The sequence below is a fragment of the Balaenoptera ricei genome, chromosome 1, assembly GCF_028023285.1.
Source record: "Balaenoptera ricei isolate mBalRic1 chromosome 1, mBalRic1.hap2, whole genome shotgun sequence".
Lineage (NCBI taxonomy): Eukaryota > Metazoa > Chordata > Mammalia > Artiodactyla > Balaenopteridae > Balaenoptera > Balaenoptera ricei.
The window spans coordinates 101,074,151-101,094,289 of NC_082639.1; the positions used below are offsets into that span (position 1 = coordinate 101,074,151).

The following is a 20,139-nucleotide window of genomic DNA, read 5'->3' on the forward strand; positions in this document are numbered from 1 at the left end:
CTAACTTCATTGATTTATATGCAGCTGTCCAACTTTCCCAGCACCACTTGCTGAAGAGACTGTCTTTTCTCCATTTTATATTCTTGCCTCCGTTGTCTAAGATTAATTGACTGTAGGTGTGTGGGTTTATTTCTGGGCTCTCCATTCTGTTCCATTGATCCATATGCCTGTTTTTGTACCAATACCACACTGTTTTGATTACTGTAGCTTTGTAGTATTGTCTGAAGTCTGGGAGAGTTATGCCTCCTGCTTTTTGGGGTTTTTTTTCCCCCCTCAGGATTGCTCTGGCAATTCTGGGTCTTTTATGGTTCCATGTAAATTTTTGGATTATTTGTTCTAGTTCTGTGAAAAATGTCATGGGTGGTTTGATAGGGATCACATTAACTCTGTGAAGCTGAGCTTTTTACTGTCCTGAATTATGTAACCTTAAACTCCATACCCAAATTACTTGACCAAAAATTTTTAAGATCTAGAGAGAGAAAATTTTATATGAGGGTATTAACACCCCTCCTTCTCCTACTGTATTTCTTTTCACTTACTGAGATATATGGGACATTTGGAGTACCATCCATTTTATTTCTAGGTTCTGCAGAGTGAGATTATATATTCACATGAACAAAATTTGGTTGTAACAAAATGCTGATGCCCATTTTAAAGGCATTTTTATCTGTAGCAAACTGTATATAAATTAATATTACTAGCATACTTCTTTCTTTTCTCTTCAATTGGTTTGACATTCTCTTGAAATTAATTTTTTAAATGATGGTGCAAAATCAGCTTTGGGAAAACCAAAGTATAACTGAAGGTAACTCAAAACATTGCAGTTGATGATAATGGTTTTTATTATACAGTAAAATCCCATTTTAATGATATGCATTGCCATGTTGTATCCAAATCTCATTAAAATGGAAATTTCCTGCTACTGTGCACAGACTATTTAACCATTTAAGTAAAATAAGTACTAAGCATATTGTTCACATCATATCAGCACAGAATTCTCCTTCTTCCTCATTTGTATACCACCCTTTCTTCTAATGTAGCTTGACAGTAATTTATGCTATGAAGTTAGATAAGTCATCACTGTCCAGGTGTAAGATTCTTGGTTGGTAAAATGTGGAAATTAAGAGCATGACTTGCACCAACAAGGACCTACTGTATAGCACAGGGAACTATATTCAACATTTTATAATAACTTATATGGGAAAAGAATCTGAAAAAGAATATATATATCACTGTGCTGTACACCTGAAACTAACATGAGATTGCAAGTCAACTACACTTAAAAAAAACCCCACGGATTGAAGAAAAAAAAAAAGAAAAAAAAAAAAAAGGGCATGACTTGCAAGTTGCAGACGTCACTTCAGTTCCTATCTCACTGAACACAACCTAGTCACGTGGCATATGCACATGATTGGATGGGAAATTGGGAAATTAGTTTTTAGTTGAGCAGCCATGTGCCCAGCTAAAACTTCTATTATAGGAGGGGATAACATATACCAGAAGGACAAGTTGTAGTCTAGGCTACGGTAAGTCACTGAGAGAGTAAGCTGAGTTTACCCCTTTCCCTCTCAAAAGACATAAGAATCCAATCAAGTCAGATAGACATTATAGGGGTAATCTTGAATTTGTATAATATACTTAAAAGACAGTTATTTAAAACTTCAGATACTGACCTACTGTTAATAACAAATTCCTTATCTGTCATCTCTCAACAAATCACTACAGCAAGGTTATGAGCTGTTGACTTTTATGGCTATTTTCCAGCCCAAACTATATAATAGACCAGTAAAAACATCTCAAATTTTCCACTTCTGGGAGTTCCCTGGTGGCTTAGTGGTTAGGATTCAGCACTTTCACTGCAGAGGCCTGGGTCCAAGCCCTGGTGGGGGAACCATCCAGCATGCCGCTTGGTGCAGCCAAAAAAAAAAAAAATTTCTCCACTACTAAAATTATATAATAAATATGTCTATTACATTTTTCTCGATAAAGAAAAACATCGGTACTTCCCTAGTGGTCCAGTGGTAAAGAATCCACCTTCCAATGCAGGGGACACAGGTTCGATCCCTGATTGGGGAACTAAGATCCCACATGCGGTGGGTCAACTAAGCTGGTGGGTCAACTAAGCCCCTGCGCCACAACTACTGAGCTCGCACACCTCAACAAGACAGCCCACAAACTACAGAGCCCGCACGCCACAATGAGAGAAAACCCGCACACCACAACCAGAGAGAAGCCCGCGCACCACAACGAAAGATCCTGCATGCCTCAATGAAGATCCCGCGTGCTGCAACTAAGACCCAACACAGCCAAAAAAAAAAAAAAAAAAAGAAAAGAAAAACATCATGGGGAGTAGGTGGGCGAAAACTTTATCATAGTGGGCAGCTAAGTCAAAGGGGTTATCTTTTAACCTAGGGAAGATTCAAAGTGTAACAGGTTATTTTTGTTTACCCAACTTCTTTCTCTCCTGATGGTGGAAGCACCATCCCCATCTTACTTTGAGGAATTATCACTCCAATCCAATCAACTGCCAACTATAGTACCCTACCACAAGACCACACGTATATGACCACAGCCTGGCCAATCATACTACCCCAAATCCCTGGCCATACCTCTGAGTCCAAGGATTGAACATGGAATCCAGACATGGTCAATCAGAACTCTTCTCTGGAATTATATATACTGATACACTTGCTTTCCTCTGAGATTGCTGAAGTGGGATGGTGTAAGTCTGTAGCTGCCTTGTACAGAGGAAGCCTATCTGTAGGAGGAGAGAATAAGGCCAGAAAAGGAGAGAGAAAAAAGAGATGAAAAACAATTAGGATGACATAAAATCCCTGCATTTAGCTGACCCTGCAGTCAGCTCCACCTCTGTCCTCACCAGTTAAATGAGCCAATAAAGACCCTTTTACTGCTTAAGATAGTTTTAGTTAGCTTTCTGTCACTTGCAGATAGAGTTCCAATATGCAGAAATACATTCTAAGGATGGAGGAAGCAAAGAGGATATAATGTAATAAATGTTAGTCCTTAGGGTAGAAAATAGGGTAAAATATATACATCCATTCATAAATGTTTACAAGGTGTCCCATTAGTTTATCTTATTCATTTTCGATTCTATGTATTGAAATTAAATGAAATTTGGGGTTTCTATCTGTGACCATGTGCTCTTCTGGCATTAAATTAAAATAGTACCTTCTAATACATAGAGTGGCTATCTTTGAGTGGTGGGTTTATGAATAATTTTCATTTACTTCTTTTTTGCCTGCATTTTCTGAATTGCCTATGATAACCATTTTTTTTTACCATTTTAATCAAACAGTTATTTTTATTATTTACTACTGTATTAGTTTCCTATTGCTGCTGTAGCAAATTACTGCAAACAGTAGCTTAAAGCAAAACAAATTTATTATTTTATCATTCTGGAGGTTAGACGTCTAAAACTGATCTATAAGGCTGAGTTTCTCTGGGAGAAGAACATTCTAGGGGCAGTTTGTTTCCTTTTCTTTTCCAGTTTCAAGAAGCTATGTACATTCCTTAGCTCATAGTCCCTTTCCTTCATCTTCAAATCCAGCAGTTTAGCATCCTCTCTCCTCTCTGATCTCCTACTTCCCTACTATAAGGATGCTTGTGATTACACTGGGCCATCCAGATAATCCAGGATAATCTCCCCATTTCAAGAACCTTAACTTAATCACATCTGCAAAATTCCTTTTGCCAAGGAAAGTAACACACTTATAGGTGCCAGGGATTAGGACATCTCTGGGGGCCATTATTCAGCCTACCACAATTAGCTACATGTAAATAAACGTGAAAGGTAATTAACATCAAAACTGAGAAGCATAACCTAGCTATGTAAAGAGAAGGTATCTTAGTCCATTTGGGCTGCTATAACAGAAATACCATAGACTGTGTCGATTAAACAACAAACATTGATTTCTCACATTTCTGAAGGCAGGAAATCCAAGATTAAGGTATTAGCAGATTTGGTGTCTGGTGACAGCCTACTTCCTGGTTCATAGACAGCAGTCTTCTCACTGTGTCCTCATACAGCAGAAGGTGGGAGGGAGCTCTTTGGGGTCGCTTTTATAAGGTTACTAATCCCATTCATGGGGGCTCCATCCTCCTGACCTAATCACCCCCCAAAGGCCCCATCCTCACATACCACCACACTGGAGATTAGGTTTCAACATATGAATTTGGCGGAAGGCACAAATATTTGGTCTAGAGCAGAAGGCAATATTTCCATGGGTTGGATGAAGACCCCTGGGAGAAAATAAGCTGAACAATCTCTGGGTCACGGCCTGGCTTTAGCTTCCCTAACAGCTACAAGAGCCTCTTCTGGGGAAGTTAGGCAACAAGGCTATAAGTGAATCCTGGGAGACGAAAGACTCATCAGCGTTGTTGGGCTTTCTGGGAAAGCTGGAATATAGGCTAGGGGCTGCACCTTTGGTAGGAATATGTTCAGGAGATGAACTCCTATGAATTTTCTACTTCTAAGCTCTCCAGAAGTAGGATATAGCAGAACACTTCCAGCAGGTCAAGGAGGGGAGAACAGGAACTTCATCAGGACAGAGAGCAAGCCAAGTGTAGGTCAGCAATGTGGGCCAGCTCACCTGCGCATCCTGCTCCTCAGGGTATAAGGATGGCACCACCGTAGTGGGCACCCTTGTGATGAGAGCTCTCAAAATGTTAGTCTCTTGAGTCATACTATTCCAACCTGAACTAGCTGCCCTCTATTGAGTGTACAGATATAATCCTGGGATCCTCTTTCACCAATCTCTTTGGAAGAGTCCCTTTACCTTTTCCCTGTGTTGGGTCAGAAGAGCACATCCTCCAGTAGCTCCTTAAGATGCTCAGAAAGTAAATGTTTTCAAGATCTCACTTGACTGAAAATGTCTTTATTCTATCCCCACACTTAACTGTTAACTTGACTATACATAGTGTCCCAGGTTGGAAATTTTTCATAATTCTGAAGGCACTGCTCCGTCGGCTTTTTTTTTCTAAATTTATTTTGGGCTGTGTTGGGTCTTCGTTGCTGCATGCAGGCTTTCTCTAGTTGTGGTGAGCAGGGGCTACTCTTTGTTGCTATGCACAGGCTTCTCATTGCGGTGGCTTCTCTTGTTGCGGAGCGTGGGCTCTAGGGTGCATGGGCTCAGTAGTTGTGGCGCATGGGCTTAGTTGCTCCACGGCATGTGGGATCTTCTCGGACCAGGGCTCGAACCTGTGTCCCCTGCATTGACAGGCGGATTCTTAACCACTGTGCCACCAGGGAAGTCCCTCCGTTGTCTTCTTTCTAGCTTCCAGAGTTGATGTTGAGGAGTCTGAAGATATTTTGATTGATTTTTTCTATGTAGCCGGTCTCCTTTCCCCAGATCTTGCAGAATGGGCTTTGCTGTTGTTATATCATTAATCATAAACTTAACTCTGCAATCCAGCTAGACTTGTGATAAGGAAAACATGGAACCCAAAGAACTGCAGTAAGAACACAAAGGTTATAGGAGGTTGTGAGTAGATGGGGGTGGAGGGGTGCTCTCCTGAGCTACGGAAGAAATCGGCTGGTAGTTAAGATCAAACATGAGTCAAAATTTTTTTTTTTTTTGGCCACACCCTGCAGCTTGCAGGATCTTAGTTCCCCGACCAGGGACTGAACCTGTGCCCTTGCAGTGAAAGCATCGAGTCCTAACCACTGGACTACCAGGGAATTCCCTCAAACTTTTTAGTTGTCCACAGTCAGCAATAGTGAGCTTCCTGCCAGTATTGTTATTTATTATTCATGGACCCCAAACACTCCATGGCTTCCACAACATTCATATCCTCTTTTCACCTCGCCAAAGACCACATGTTTTCCATCTAACCATTCAGTCTTGGCAGTGCAGATGAAAACTGGAAACGATGGGCTTCTTATTCAAAAAGGATGCAGTTCAGCTGAGGTTGAATCTGGGGAGAAGGGAGAGAAGGGACAGAGGAGGATTGGAACTTGATTTGACAGAACAGTCATGTCTACCCGGGGAGGGATCTTTCTTGCATACATCAGGTTCAACCTGATGTAAATTACACTCTATTAAAACTGCATGCACACATATAAAGCGTTACACAGGATGTGAAGCAGTTCACAGAACCCTTGAAGCCATTCATAGATCTTTAGCCAGTTAAAAATACTTAGTATATAACCTTTCAGGTATTTGCCCATATGAGAGAAAGTCACTTCCTTTTGTATATAAATTCCTAAATAAATTTAGAAAAGTTAGAAAAATGGGGAGGGTGGGAGAAGGATGTTGTTTCCAGAAAGCTAGAACATAGAAAAATCCTAAATCACACTAGTATTTTTCCCCTTGAGTGTGACTAACTTTGCAAAGTGTATTATCACCTCATCTTAAAATTTAAAAAAATCTGTTAAGAGGAAATTAAAATGTAATTCCTTTTCCCCCCCATCTCATCATAAAGAAATATGTAGCAAGCATTATCCTCAACAGTTTTAACATGCTACTAAACTTTCCCCAGGGTTTAGGTTTAGACCATTGTGATGCACTTTGTTTTGTTTGGCCGTGCCGCGTGCTGCACAGCTTACGGGATCTTAGTTCCCCGACCAGGGGTCGAACCTGGGCCCCCTGCAGTGGAAGTGCGGAGCCCCTCGCTGTGATGCGTTTTGGATACTGATTCTAAATCTTTAAAGATTTTTAAACTTCATCACTATACCTTTTTTGACGTTTCATAAGTACTTCATACGTTTCTCTAATTTATTGTCCTCCGTAATTAAGCAGTCAACAGCTCAAGACCAATGAGCTTCCTACTGAGGCTAAAGATTCGCCAGTTCCAGCATATCTCATATATCCATTTCCCAGTCATTTTTATTTTAAAAAGAGCAACATATGAAAATATTCAATAAATTATATAAATACTGCTATACAAAAGATGAGTAAAACTGAACTGCTGGATGGTATGAGCTCTATCTTATAATAATATGAAATATTTGATAGCTCACATATGAAACTCCATGCTTACTGTATAGAGAAGGTATGAGTGCAATACACAAAAATTTTAAGATGATTTTTAAAAATCCGTAAATGAGGTTACATTATACAAATTATTCTGTAACCTGTTTTCCCTATACATGTACCTTCAGAACCACTGACCCATATTGTCAGTTATACCTCAAAAAAAAAAAAGGCACTGACCATTACCAACATAATAGGTTTAAAAAGCTCTAGGTTTAATTTGTATTCTAAATGTTTAACATCTTTTAATTTTTTTCTGGTGAGAGTTCACCTCTCAGTGATTTGTGAAAGGTCTCTGTGCAGTAAGACTATGACCTTATTTGACCTTATTTGATATATTGCAAATATATGACCTTATTTGATATATTGCAAATATGACCTTATTTGATATATTGCAAATATATTGCAAATATTTTTTTCTGAATTGGGCAGGAATCTTTTATACTTTTTAATTCTTTACAAGTAGAAGGGTAAGAGCACAACCATGGTGCTAGACTACTGGGTTCAAAACTTAGATGATGCTTTCTAGCTAATAAAACTTCGGCAAATTAATCAGCACCTGTTACAGTTTGTGTATGGGAACAACAGCATGTAATTCCATAGGTTTTTGTGAGGATCCAATTATTTTTCTATTCATGTTAGTTCATCTACCTAAAGTGCTTGGAACAGTGCTCAGCACATACTAAGCTTTATTTGTTACTTATGATGATGATCATCATCATAGATAACATATATGGAGTCACTGTATTTCTTTAGTCTTGTTTGGTAATTAAGAACTTGTTTAGAACTACCTCTTTTTTTAAAATTTTGGCCGCACTGCGCGGTGTGCAAACTTCCCTGACCAGGGATCGATCCCGTGTTCCCTGCATTGGAGGCATGGAGTCTTAACCACTGGAGCACCAAGTAAGTCCAACTACCTCTTTATTTGAAATACTTATAAATCAAAAGTTTCCAACTTCTTGTACATGTGGAAAACTTTCAATAAAGATCTCTTGGGTACAAAATATGGTCCTGGTGACTCAAAATTAATTCTACGAATATAACATTATTATAAAGTCATACTTATTTTGAAAGTCTAAAGTTCTTTTAATGGCAAAAACACAAAACAAAACAAGCCACCACTATGTTGAAATTTTTTATTTTGCTGAAATGTACAAACAGAATATAACAGTCCACATTCTATGCTTTCTAAACATTTAACCACTGATGATTTCTGTAAGATGCTGTTGTTCTTCACAGTTCAGATGTTTGATCTCCTGTGAAAGCCCAACATGCTTTCCTTTCTACCCACCAGATTAGTCTTTTTCAGAAGTCTTGCCGTATGTTTTCTTTGTTTGCCTCTCCATGTTGCTGCTTCATTTGAAAGAGTTCATTTTCTAATTGTACAATAGTCCTTTCAATCTCATAATTCTTACTGACCAGGGATACCCAACTAGAAAAGAAAAAAGGGGGGGAAATTACTTAATGTGAACTTTCCCTTATAAGATTTTTATAGTATATATATTTTCAGCCAGGGTCCTAACACTAACCTTCACTTTTAGCTTTACATTTTCAAAAACTGAGGTGTAATTAGGCAGGAAAGTGAGTAAAGGGTGTATAGGACCTCTCTGTATTACTTCTTAAAATTGCATGTGAACCTACAATTATCTCAAAATAAAAAGTTTAATTTAAAAAAGAACAAGTTAGAAAGAGTTGAAGAGATATGAAAGAGTGATTGAAGTTGGTATTTAATTGGATTAACAGAAAAGGAGAGAAAATAAGGCAGAGGCAATAAAGAAAAATGATGAAGAATTTCTACAACTGCTAAGATAAAATTCCATAGATTCGGGGCTTCCCTGGTGGCGCAGTGGTTGAGAATCTGCCTGCCAATGCAGGGCACATGGGTTCGAGCCCTGGTCTGGGAAGATCCCACATGCCACGGAGCAACTAGGCCCGTGAGCCACAATTACTGAGCCTGCGCGTCTGGAGCCTGTGCTCCGCAACAAGAGAGGCCGCGATAGTGAGAGGCCCGCGCACCGCAATGAAGAGTGGCCCCCACTTGCCACAACTGGAGAAAGCCCTCGCACAGAAATGAAGACCCAACACAGCCATAAATAAATAAATAAATATATAAAATTAAACTTAAAAAAAAAAAAAAATTCCATAGATTCAAGGAATCTTCCCCTTCCCCCAGAAAAAAATCTTAGGACAAATGAAAAGAAACACACATGTACACGTAGAAGATTATATTGGTTTGAAGAACAGTGTGGAAAGATGCATAATAGACTGATAACATGGGGTACTTAGAGGATGAGGGGAAGGTGGAACAAGGACAGTGATGTGGGTGATGGAGGTTAGGGAAAGAGCAAATCAAAAAAGAAAAGAAATGATAAAAAAATCATGACTATATTCAGAGATTTGTACAAACTTATTTGAATACGTGAAGAACATTAAAAAAACAAAATATATAAACAAAGGGAAAAACCCCCTGAGACACATACGAATTATCAAGAAAGTATGGACTCTCCCTCCTGCAAGAGTTAAAAAATAGACTTTTTTCCTTTTAAAAGGAGAATATAGGTAAAATCCTATTCAGAGCAGAAGTACTGGACAGAAAACAGGGTGCTCTAAGATCAGAATAAATTAGCAGTGGTTCAGTTTTTGTTTATAACTCTCATTTCCTTCCGAGCCCATACTTCAGAAAGAGGAAGAGGCAGTGAAGAGCGGGATTCAGAAAACAGCATTTCTTTGACACCTGTGGCACCCTATTTGAATACTGTTTGAATTATATTGTTGAATCCTGATCTTAAAATGTGCTAAGCAATTTAAAAGGTGATGGGATTGTAGATACTCACGTTGACTCCATTTCTCTTAATTTAGATCCAGCTGTGAGTTGCATGTTCTTTCGCTGCCAGTTTAAGTCTTGAATATGTTTCCTGTAAAAACATTTATACAAGCCACCTACATTCTAAAATAAGACTAAAATCAGCAGAAAAATCTATAACTAATATAATACCTCTTTAGTCCTTTGAGAAGTACAGATATATATGTGTATATATATACACATATATAGTCATAGACTAATTCCAGGAAATAACTTTTTTTTTTTTTTTAACTTTCTTCTCATTATTTTTCAATTACAAATTTCATAAAACATGCTCATGGTGAAGAATTAAATACACACACACAAGCATGCACACAAACAGATTAAAAATCCAAAGTCCCTCCTCCCATGTGCTTCTCCTTCTCCCTGATAACTTTTGTTCAGTTTTTGGTGAGTGTCTTTCCAGATTCTTTCCTGTGTATGTATGCGCATGTATAGATTAGGGTGTTTTGTTTGTTTGTTTTTGTTTTTAACATAAATCAGATTATACATGTTATTCTACAACTTTTTCCCCTTCTAAAAGTACCTTTTCAATGTCTGCAGACTTGCAAACTGCAAATGACCCGGTAGAGAGATTTTCAGACCTCAGGTCTATTTCTCCTCCACTCAGGTAGGGCAAACCCAACACTAGACACTTGACAGAGTGGATCATCAATTATTTACTCTCATATGACTATAGTCCAATGGTTCCTTTTACTTCTCATTCTATTTATTAAGAGTCACCTCAACTTTATTCTAAAATAAGAAGAAAAACAATTTACCTTAACTTCTGGAGCTCTTTCTGTGCATGTTCAATCATATGAACTAGATTTCTAAAAAAGAAAAAGAAAATCAGATTAATGTACATTAAAATCACATAGTACCAACTAAAAGTGTACTATCTAGTTGATACAAGGTCAAGTTTTTCTGCTAAAAATAGTTAATATTAATTGAGCTTTCTGTGCCAAAACCATGTTAGATACTCTATAAAACTAATTTAATTCTCATAAGAATTCTTTGAGGTAGGTATGATTATCCCTATTTCACATGTTAGGACACTATACTCGGATTAAGTAACTTGGTCAAGGTAACATGGTTAAGTGTCAGAGGTGAATTCTACTTCAGGTCTTTTAAACTCTTGAGCCCAAGCCATTTACCGATATTCTGATTTTGTGTACTTGTATCACTTCGTAAACTGTTATTGTCTTTTCATAGACAAGATGGGAAGTATCTGATGAGTGCACTCATTTATACTCCCTTTTATCTCTTTATTTCTTTACCTACATTTATCTTGTCACTCTCCCCTCCTGTCTACTGCTAGCTAGAGAGAAGAAAAAAACTGTTGTGGAAGGCTATAGATTCAGATTCCAGTCCAAGTCAGCTCTAATGAGCAGAGGGGAGAAGTTGAGCCATACAGAGTTCCATGTGATTATTATCATTAGAGAAGTGATTCAAGGGTAAAGTTCAAAATCTATCTTTTCCTAAATAACAGCTTTACTGAGATATAATTTACATACCATATCAATTTCCTCTTAAGGCAGTAGAGTCCATTTCAACCACATTGGCCCTACTATGCTCTTGCTCTAGATCCAGTATTGTTTCCCGGCTTTTGTGACTCAAATTTCCTGCTGCCCTTCTGAGTTATTCTATCTCCACTGACTGATTTCCTATAACTAACTCCAATTCTCTAGAGATTTGGTCTTCAAAAAGTGGTGCCTCTCCAGCTTTCCTTTAGCTCATCCCAACTTCCCTGACTTTGACACTCATTCCATGCTGAGGACAATAAGGCTTAGTACTCTATTCCTGACCTCCGACCATTAACAGGGAGCTTTCTTTTGAATCACCTCTTCCTGAAAGCCCAGCTTGTGGTCTTCTCCCTTCTTCCAGCCTCCCTCTTAAGTACACAGGTCTCTCCTCACGTACTCTGAATGCTGAAACTGATCACACTGCATCATGGGAATCAGAAGACTCCCAGCTCTGCCCTAGATAGCTATGTTTCCTTTGATGAGTCACCTGACATCACTAGGGCTAAATCTGTTTATTTGTAAAGTTAGGGACTGACCTTGAAGGTTTCCCTTCAGTTTCAAGTACAGAATTCTCTCCTTATTAATGAAATACTATTTTTTTAAAGCAGTTATGCACCAAGACCTACTTAGAGCTAAAAGCTTTCTGCCTAGCATATTTGACACCCTCAAATCCTATCATGAAGAAAGAAAATATAGTACAGCTCCTCTGGAGAAGCATCCATTGGGTTTGGAGGAGACAAAATATGTGCAGGAGAATGACCAACACTATAAAGTGTTATGTAATTAAATGTAAAACAAGTGATGTGCATAATAATTTGTACAGTTTCTCAGAAGAGAGTACCAGAGGCAGAATTTTAATCAGGGAAGAAAAGGAAGCAGATTAAAGTTGGGCCTTAAATAAGTTGAATTTGGGTAGAATAGTTAAGGGTATTCCAGGAGGAGATAAGGCCTGAGTAAAGGCTCCGAGGCAGAGTTTATGATAATCACCAAGGAGAGGACCAGTTTGGCTGGAGTGAAAGTCTACAACTGAGGTATAGCCTTTTGCTTTGAATATCATGTTAAATAGCCTGGACCTTACCTTGTAGGTAAGGGAAAATTATTAAAGGTTTCTAGGCAAGATGAAAGCAATGCTCTCTTCAATTTAATGCCTCCTCCCCACCCCCCATCCCCTCACCTATGTTCTCCATTCCTGGAATGTTCTTGCTGTCCTTTAAACATCCAAATCTCACCCTTTTCTGGAACCCCTGTACACTGTTGGTGGGAATGTAAATTGGTGCAGCTACTATGGAAAATAGCATGGAGGGTCCTAAAAAAAAAAACTAAAAATAGAACTACCACATGATACAGCAATTCCACTCCTGGGTATATATCTGGAAAAAATGAAAACTCTAATTCGAAAAGATACACGGACCCCAATGGTCACAGCAGCACTATTTACAATAGCCAAAACATGGAAGCAACCCAAATGTCCATCAACAGATGACTGTATTAAGATATGGTGCATATATACACATATACAATGGACTATTAGTCATAAAAAAGAAATATTGCCATATGCAGCAGTGTGGATGGCCCTAGAGAATATTATGCTTAGTGACATAAACAAATTGGACAGAGACAAATATTGTACGATGTCACTTATATGCGGAATCTAAAAAATAATACAAATGAAAATTCATGCAAAACAGAAAGATTCACAGATATAGAAAACAAACTTGTGGTTAGCAAAGGTGAGAGAGAAGGGGAGGAGGGACAAATTAGGGGTATGGGATTAACAGATACAAATTACTATATATAAAATAGGTAAGCAACAAGGATATACTGTATAGCACAGGGAATTATACCCGTTACCTTGTAATAACCTACAGTATAATCTGCAAAAATACTATATCACTATGCTGTATACCTCACACTAACACACAAATCAACTACACTTCAATAACCCCCACCCCCACCCCCAATCGCACCCTTTTATAATGGTCCTAATCCTTAATGTCCCTTTCTGTGGATCTCTGTAGCTTATGGACCACAACACACAATGCAGCACTTGCCCCCATACTGCCAAAAATGAACTACTAGTTATCCGGCCTAGAATATCTTGCCTCCTCAACTAGATAAAGCTTCCTGAGGACAAAGATCACATTTTTCCACTTTGTGAAATACACATTTTTGGGATTGATTTGCTCTCTTAAATTTCTTAATCACCCCAACCCCATTTTCCCTTTATTCTCCTTGCAACATATTCACAATAGAAACTGAATTGTTTGTTCTGTAGTTTCTTAAATTCTGGATTTTGCCCAAAGATCCTTATGTGGCCAACAGAAATTTAAACATGATTCTGAAAACTTGAGAAAAGGTATTTATCGTTTCGTGATTTTTGCTTTACTGTTTCAGGAATCATACTCTAACAAATAGTTTTATGCACAGTTGTGAAGTTCAATGGTCTTTTCTCCTTAAACTGTTAACAGAAACTCGGGACTTTAGGGCTCAAAGGAGCCATGGAGATCATCTAACCACTGAGTTTTACAAGTTGGAAACTGAACCCTAAATAGATAACAAAACCTAAAGCTAAAGCTAGTTATATGGAACAGAAACAGGAGCTAGTGGCACTTTTGTTTTTGGTGTTAATTCTCTACTTACAGTCAATTCTCATTACTTGCAGATTCTGTATATGTGAATTTGCCTACTCACTCAAATTTATGTGTAACCCCAAAATCAATACCTGCAATGTTTGTGATCATTCATGGACATGCTCAGAGCAGCAAAAAATTTTAGTTGCTGGACACGCACATTTCCAGCTGCATTGGAACAAGGAGATACTCCACCTTCTTGTTTCAGGTCTCATGCAGGGATGACCAAAGGATAGAGTTTGATTTCCAACTCTGGCAAGTTACTTAACACTTCTGAACTTTATCTTCTCTTTTATAAAATAAAGAAAATACAGAATCTGCCAGGATGAGCTGTTTTAAAGGATTTAAGATTAGAATCTATCTGAGATGTGTATATATACATATGTACAGACTTCTCCCAGGAGAAATGGTTCAGTATTTGTTAATTCAGTATTCAAGGCCACTTTATAAAGCACAACATGCAATAATGAGAGTTAACTGTATAAGCAACCCCCCACATTAAGGATTACATTCTACCAAGCTGTGATTTGTAAATCAGACCTCAGAACTCATTATTGCAATATTACACAACAAATGTGTTAGGTTTACATCCCCTTAAACTTTGAGATGGGTCTCAAAGCCTTTCATATGGGTTGTAGTTCTAGGACATGACCCCAAGTGAAAGTCCAACTATAGTATTTTTATCCCACTTCTCCTACTCTACTTCCCACATTAAAAAAACAAGACTAAAGGTGGCATGGGTTTAAAAAAAAAAAAAGAAACAAAAAAGGCTTCTTACTCATTATACACTTTCCAGGCATTGCATCCATGCTGTGACATTAGTTCCAGATTCTCAATTCGAACCGCTTGATGCTCTAACTGGGCCATAGAATTGTTTACGCATTCTTGCCACGCAGTAATGTCATTTTTCTGACCCGAGGAAGGGGCTGGAAGTTCATATCTGAAATTAAACAACAATGAAATAAAACCACATATTCCTCCAAACCTTTCTTTCTCCTCCCAACAGAATGCCTCATGGGTCTATGCACACTGTAAAAACTACAGAAGACTGAAGATAAAATGCAGACCTCGCAATAATAAGAAATCTATTTATGGGCTTCCCTGGTGGTGCAGTGGTTGAGAGTCTGCCTGCCAATGCAGGGGACACGGGTTCGAGCCCTGGTCTGGGAGGATCCCACATGCCGTGGAGCAACTGGGCCCGTGAGCCACAATTGCTGAGCCTGTGCGTCTGGAGCCTGTGTTCCGCAACAAGAGAGACCGTGATAGTGAGAGGCCCATGCACCGCGATGAAGAGTGGCCCCCACTTGCTGCAACTAGAGAAAGCCCTCGCACAGAAACGAAGACCCAACACAGCCATAAATAAAAAGCCCTCGCACAGAAACGAAGACCCAACACAGCCATAAATAAATAAATAAAATTTAAAAAAAAAAAAGAAAGAAAGAAATCTATTTATCCTAAGAAACAATCAATGTACAAATAAGATTTAGCATCATTATACACAGTAACAAAAAATTGTTCACTTCAATGAACAATTCAATAAGCTACACTGTGCATTCATATAACGTACTGCTATATTAGCTATTAAATGTTATTAAAGAATAATTAAAAACATTAAGATGTTTGTAATACGTTAAGGGAAAAAAGTAGGATAGAAAAAAATATGCACCTACATCCATCCACCCTCCCACCCACGTACCTACACCCCTCTAGAGAAAAAATGGCAAAGGGATATAATAATTTTTACATTTTGAACTCAGTCTTTTCTCTGTCTTCATAATACCCAGTCCTTCAACACTGCCAACATAGCCAGCAACATACACTCTTCATAAATCTCAGCTCATTATTGAGTCACTACAAACTAACTTCTAATTTCCATTTTGTTATTTTTACCAGGTATTGTAAAAACTCCAAATCATTCCTATGAAAAATTGAGGGATATGCAACTGGGATTAAGAAGTGATAAACCATTTTGTTTAAAAACAAAAAAAACACAAAAAACAAGCTTTACACATGCATCATGAATGTAGCATTTTGGGAACTTCTGATCATAACCCACAGTAAGAAATATTTTACACTGATCCAGTACACAAATACACACAGCTGAACAGAAGTTTCACAAAACAAAACTTACCTTTACATGCAATGCATTCTGATATTTTCTATCCTACTTCCTTAAAAAAGTGCTGTGATGTCTTACTAAACTTACTTCACAATCTACTGCTTAAAGGATCATGACCTACTTATGGGTTCAAAATATACTGTTATGAAGGAGTTACTATCATGAAAATCTTTAGAGCAGAAGCACCTGGAAACAAGGGAACTGAGGAGTCCTAGGAGTTTGCCTTTATCATTCAAGCCAGATGGAAATGCAGCACAAGAAAAGGAAGAATCTGGTCCTTCGGTTCTATAGACTCAAATCCCTCTTTTAATCTGTACATATGCTGAGAGGATAACCCTACTGTTCATGTGGCCCTCTCTGCTCTGCCAGATTAGTTACTGGTTCTCATCATTTCATAGTTTTCTTAGAGCTGAAGGGGACCTCAGATGTTAAGCAATCCAATTCTCCAATTTAGTGAAAGTAACAAAAGGGTGTTTTGGTTTTTTTCCTGAAACAGTTTTGTAGTAAAGTGGCATGGGAAGGGAGACAGTAGAACCAAAGTCAAACTATGCAGGTACCCTGAGTTTACTAACGTTGCCTGTGTAAGAGTGAAGCACTACATGTCTAATCAGGAACCTTTCCTCGGGAATTCTTAAACATGAACTTAGTTACAATTTACCATTCCCCTGTTATTGGATTTTAAAAAATTTTGCATTTTTAAATAATGGTGCAAAGAATATTTTTGAACATTAATATAAGATTATATGAACCACTATTATAACCATTACATGAAAAAACATAAATACATAAAAACAGACAAGAATTTTTTCTTTTCCACATTTTAACATGGCTATAGCAGTTTTACTAATAAATTATAATTAAACAATGATTTGAGGCCAGCTGAACCCAGAAGTAGGACTTACCGTTTCATACTGAGCAATTCAATTGGTTGTCGAGCAGCCAATCTTTCAAATTCATTTCTCATTATGTCAGTCTGATGTGTAAATTGAAGAAAGAATTATTTCCAAAATCATATCCACAAACTGTATTACTATCCATTATTAACGGATCATTTCCCTACCCCCCAGGTCTTCTCTGCAGTCAGTGCTCTCTGGAATCTGGAGAAGTGCACAGACACACACACGCTTCATATGTAAAGGGGCCCTCAGAGAAAAGGATTAATCCTAAATCAGTGGTTCTCAGTCCAGCACACATTTAGAATCAAATGGGAGTTTCGAAAACAATTCCAATACAATTCACATTATCACTCCTCTCCCCCACTACAGGACATGATTATAACTTTTGTTTTTAACTCACCAGTTGATTGTAAAGTCAAGCCAGTGTTGAGAACTATGGATCTAAGTATTCGCTGGGGGCATGGGAAGAGAGAAGAGGACTTGGGACATAAAATAATTTGCTTTAGCGCTATGAGCCTAAACCTATACTTTCTTTTTGATCCTGGCTGCTCTTTTCACTTTACTCTTTGCAAAGGAGTAACAGGGGAAGGGACAAAAGGACCTGGTTCTGTTGTTTGCTCTAACAATTTTACTATTTAAAAAAAAATGTGGTATAGCTCTACCTCTTTAAGTCCAGTGTTTTGGTCAACATCCTATTCCATTTAGACTAAAGAGCAGGCAAAAAAGGCCTTCCAGAGGTCACATTCCTTGCTTAAAAATTGTGCATTAAGCATGTCTTCATTGGAGAAAGCCTTTTTTTGGACTATTGCTGAGTTTCACACAACTCTAAGAAAATGTGGTTACTTAGTTTCCTGCAGAAATTAAGGCATTCTAGCTAGAAGACTATGCACAGTGACAGAGTAAAAACTAACAATTAGGTAAGACAGAAACTACAAAAATATAGTACAAGCAATCTTCAGCCACGTAACATCACATGGCTAGTAAGTGACAGATCTGGAATTTTAACTCAACTCTCTTCAAAGAATGAACCAATGTTCACAGCGCTAAGTCATAAAAAGAACTCCAGGCATGAATGGCACACATTAAGCATTCATTAAACTGCCTTAGGTGCTCTTCATACATTCAGTGATAAATATCCGGGTTCCTATTGTGTGCCAAACACTGTTTTAAGTGATGAAAATACAGTGCTGAAGAAGACAAAAAAGATCCCTGCTCATAGAGCATTCTCATTCTCAGCTTAGACAGGCCTTCCTCAGCCATCCTATCTAAAGCAGTCACCCAGTCACTCTATATCACATCATTACTTTAATTCTCTGTATAGCTTTATCAATAATCTGATATTTTCTGATTTATCTGTCTCCACACTCTATAATTTAAACTCCTGTTCCCAATAACTCGAATAGAATCGATTTTCAGAAATAGTTGTTAAATGAATTAATGAAAGAGCAGTTCAAAGGCAGTTTGAGGAGTGCTTAAGGTCTTGGGTAAATTAGTTAGCCTAAGCTGCAGTTTTCTCATCTAAAAAATTGGGATAATAAACATAGAGTTATATAGTTCACAGAGCTGTTTTTAGGACTGAGACAGTGAACCCAGTACACTATTAGCTTCTACTATTAAAAAGCGTTAACTAATCAGTATACTAATTATAAAGATAGGAAACATAGGTTGTATCTAAAAGAGGTAAAAAGAAAACTGGCTCAAGTATTTAAAAGTTTGTGACTGAATGCAGTTATCTAAAACTTTCAGAAATCAAGCTAATAAGTACCCATTACTGTCCTTAGTTCTTAATGTGATAACATCTATATTTGGGAAACATCATTTACAAAAAGCATGGGAAAACAGCATGCCATAGGAACATCTCTCTCCTACTTAAAACTTAACCAATATTTTTTTTCATGTTACTTCAATAGGAGATCCTGCGTTTTAATAACAGAATTCTTTCATAAATAAACGGCTAACTGTAATGGGGGAAAAAACGGAACATGTATGTACTAAAATGCCTAACAGAAATCCATTAACTTAGTAATGATATTTTACATTTCATTCAGCTAATTAGACCCTAAATAGTATTTTGGGTGCACTTCTAGGCTAAATATCTAAATGGTTTGATATGGTTCACTTAGATATGATTTATCTCTACAGTCATTCACGTCCACCCGGTAAATATTTAAGACTTGATACAAAGGCCGCCCTCCAGTGGTTCTCAGAGGCTTAGGTAATTAGGCTTTTGTAAATATATTAAAAAACCCTAGATCACTTGTTTTACAGTAGACCTTAATTAGAGAGAAGAGGATCCCTTTGAGAATTTACGCAATAAACCTATCTCGGAAAAACGTAACACTAATTTTTGCATTGTTAGGTCAGTTCGCGGAGCCCCAGAAAGTCCTTCCGTGGATCTCAGAATAAGAACCCCGGGGAAGGCTTATAGGTGTAGCTATTTTCAACTGACTGACAATACCTATACAACAGGGTAAGTAGTAGCTAAGCAAGTAACAGTTAAAGCTGGAATTTTAAATTCACTTCTACGTGGCGAATGCTCTCGATCCAAAATAAGGATTCACAGGATCCTGGTTCATACGCTCGGCTCAAAACATCACACTTACTTCAAAAGCGGAATAATCCGGGGCTGTCAGGTAGCTCAGGTAGTTCTTGGTAGGTCGGTATCTGCGTGTTTCCTCCTCCACCAATGCCGCAGCCTAAGAACGAGAATAGGGGCCAGGGTAGGGGCAGCAAATTGTTAAGCGATTCTTCCAGCACCAAAGGCTAGCGAGCGCTGAGTCAGTTACACAGACACCCCGAACTTACCGCTTCCCGCACACCAGGCGCTTCATAACCTTGGTCAAAATACGGCAGCGCATCCACCACAACCTCTCCGGCCACCAAACCCGTACCTGCCATTCTTAGGTTCGCCGGAGCTTTCCGAGTCTGCGCCGGCTCAGCTTCTCTTAAATACTCCTGCGCCCGACGCTAACGTAATGACGTCAGCTGCGCATCAGCTTTGGCGCCTAAGTTAATTCTGAGGGCGCGCTCGCTAGAAATTGCCCGGCCATTTTGTTTGGGTCGGACTTGACGTCACGTCGTGGTTTCCCCGAGTCAGCGGTACATCTCAACTTCCGGTCCCCGTGTGCTCTACC

At 38.3% G+C, this 20,139-nt stretch overlaps 1 protein-coding gene and 1 long non-coding RNA gene across 2 annotated transcripts in view; one reads left to right on the forward strand and one right to left on the reverse strand.

The window, feature by feature from the left end:
* The window catches only part of LOC132369118 (uncharacterized), a 63,155-nt gene extending 48,072 nt beyond the window's left edge, over nt 1-15,083 (forward strand). Inside the window, exon 5 of the long non-coding RNA XR_009504269.1 lies at nt 14,997-15,083. This is a non-coding gene — a long non-coding RNA (uncharacterized LOC132369118). The remainder of the gene's footprint in view (nt 1-14,996) is intronic.
* On the reverse strand, nt 8,115-20,039 carry BCAS2 (BCAS2 pre-mRNA processing factor). Its single transcript, XM_059928388.1, has 7 exons — nt 19,811-20,039; nt 19,609-19,701; nt 17,012-17,082; nt 14,769-14,930; nt 10,617-10,667; nt 9,827-9,907; nt 8,115-8,424 (listed from the first exon to the last, which is right to left on the reverse strand). Exons 1-7 carry the CDS (start codon nt 19,901-19,903, stop codon nt 8,298-8,300), a joined length of 678 nt encoding a protein of 225 aa, XP_059784371.1. The 5' UTR covers nt 19,904-20,039; the 3' UTR covers nt 8,115-8,297.
* Between the last annotated feature and the right edge of the window lie 100 nt (nt 20,040-20,139).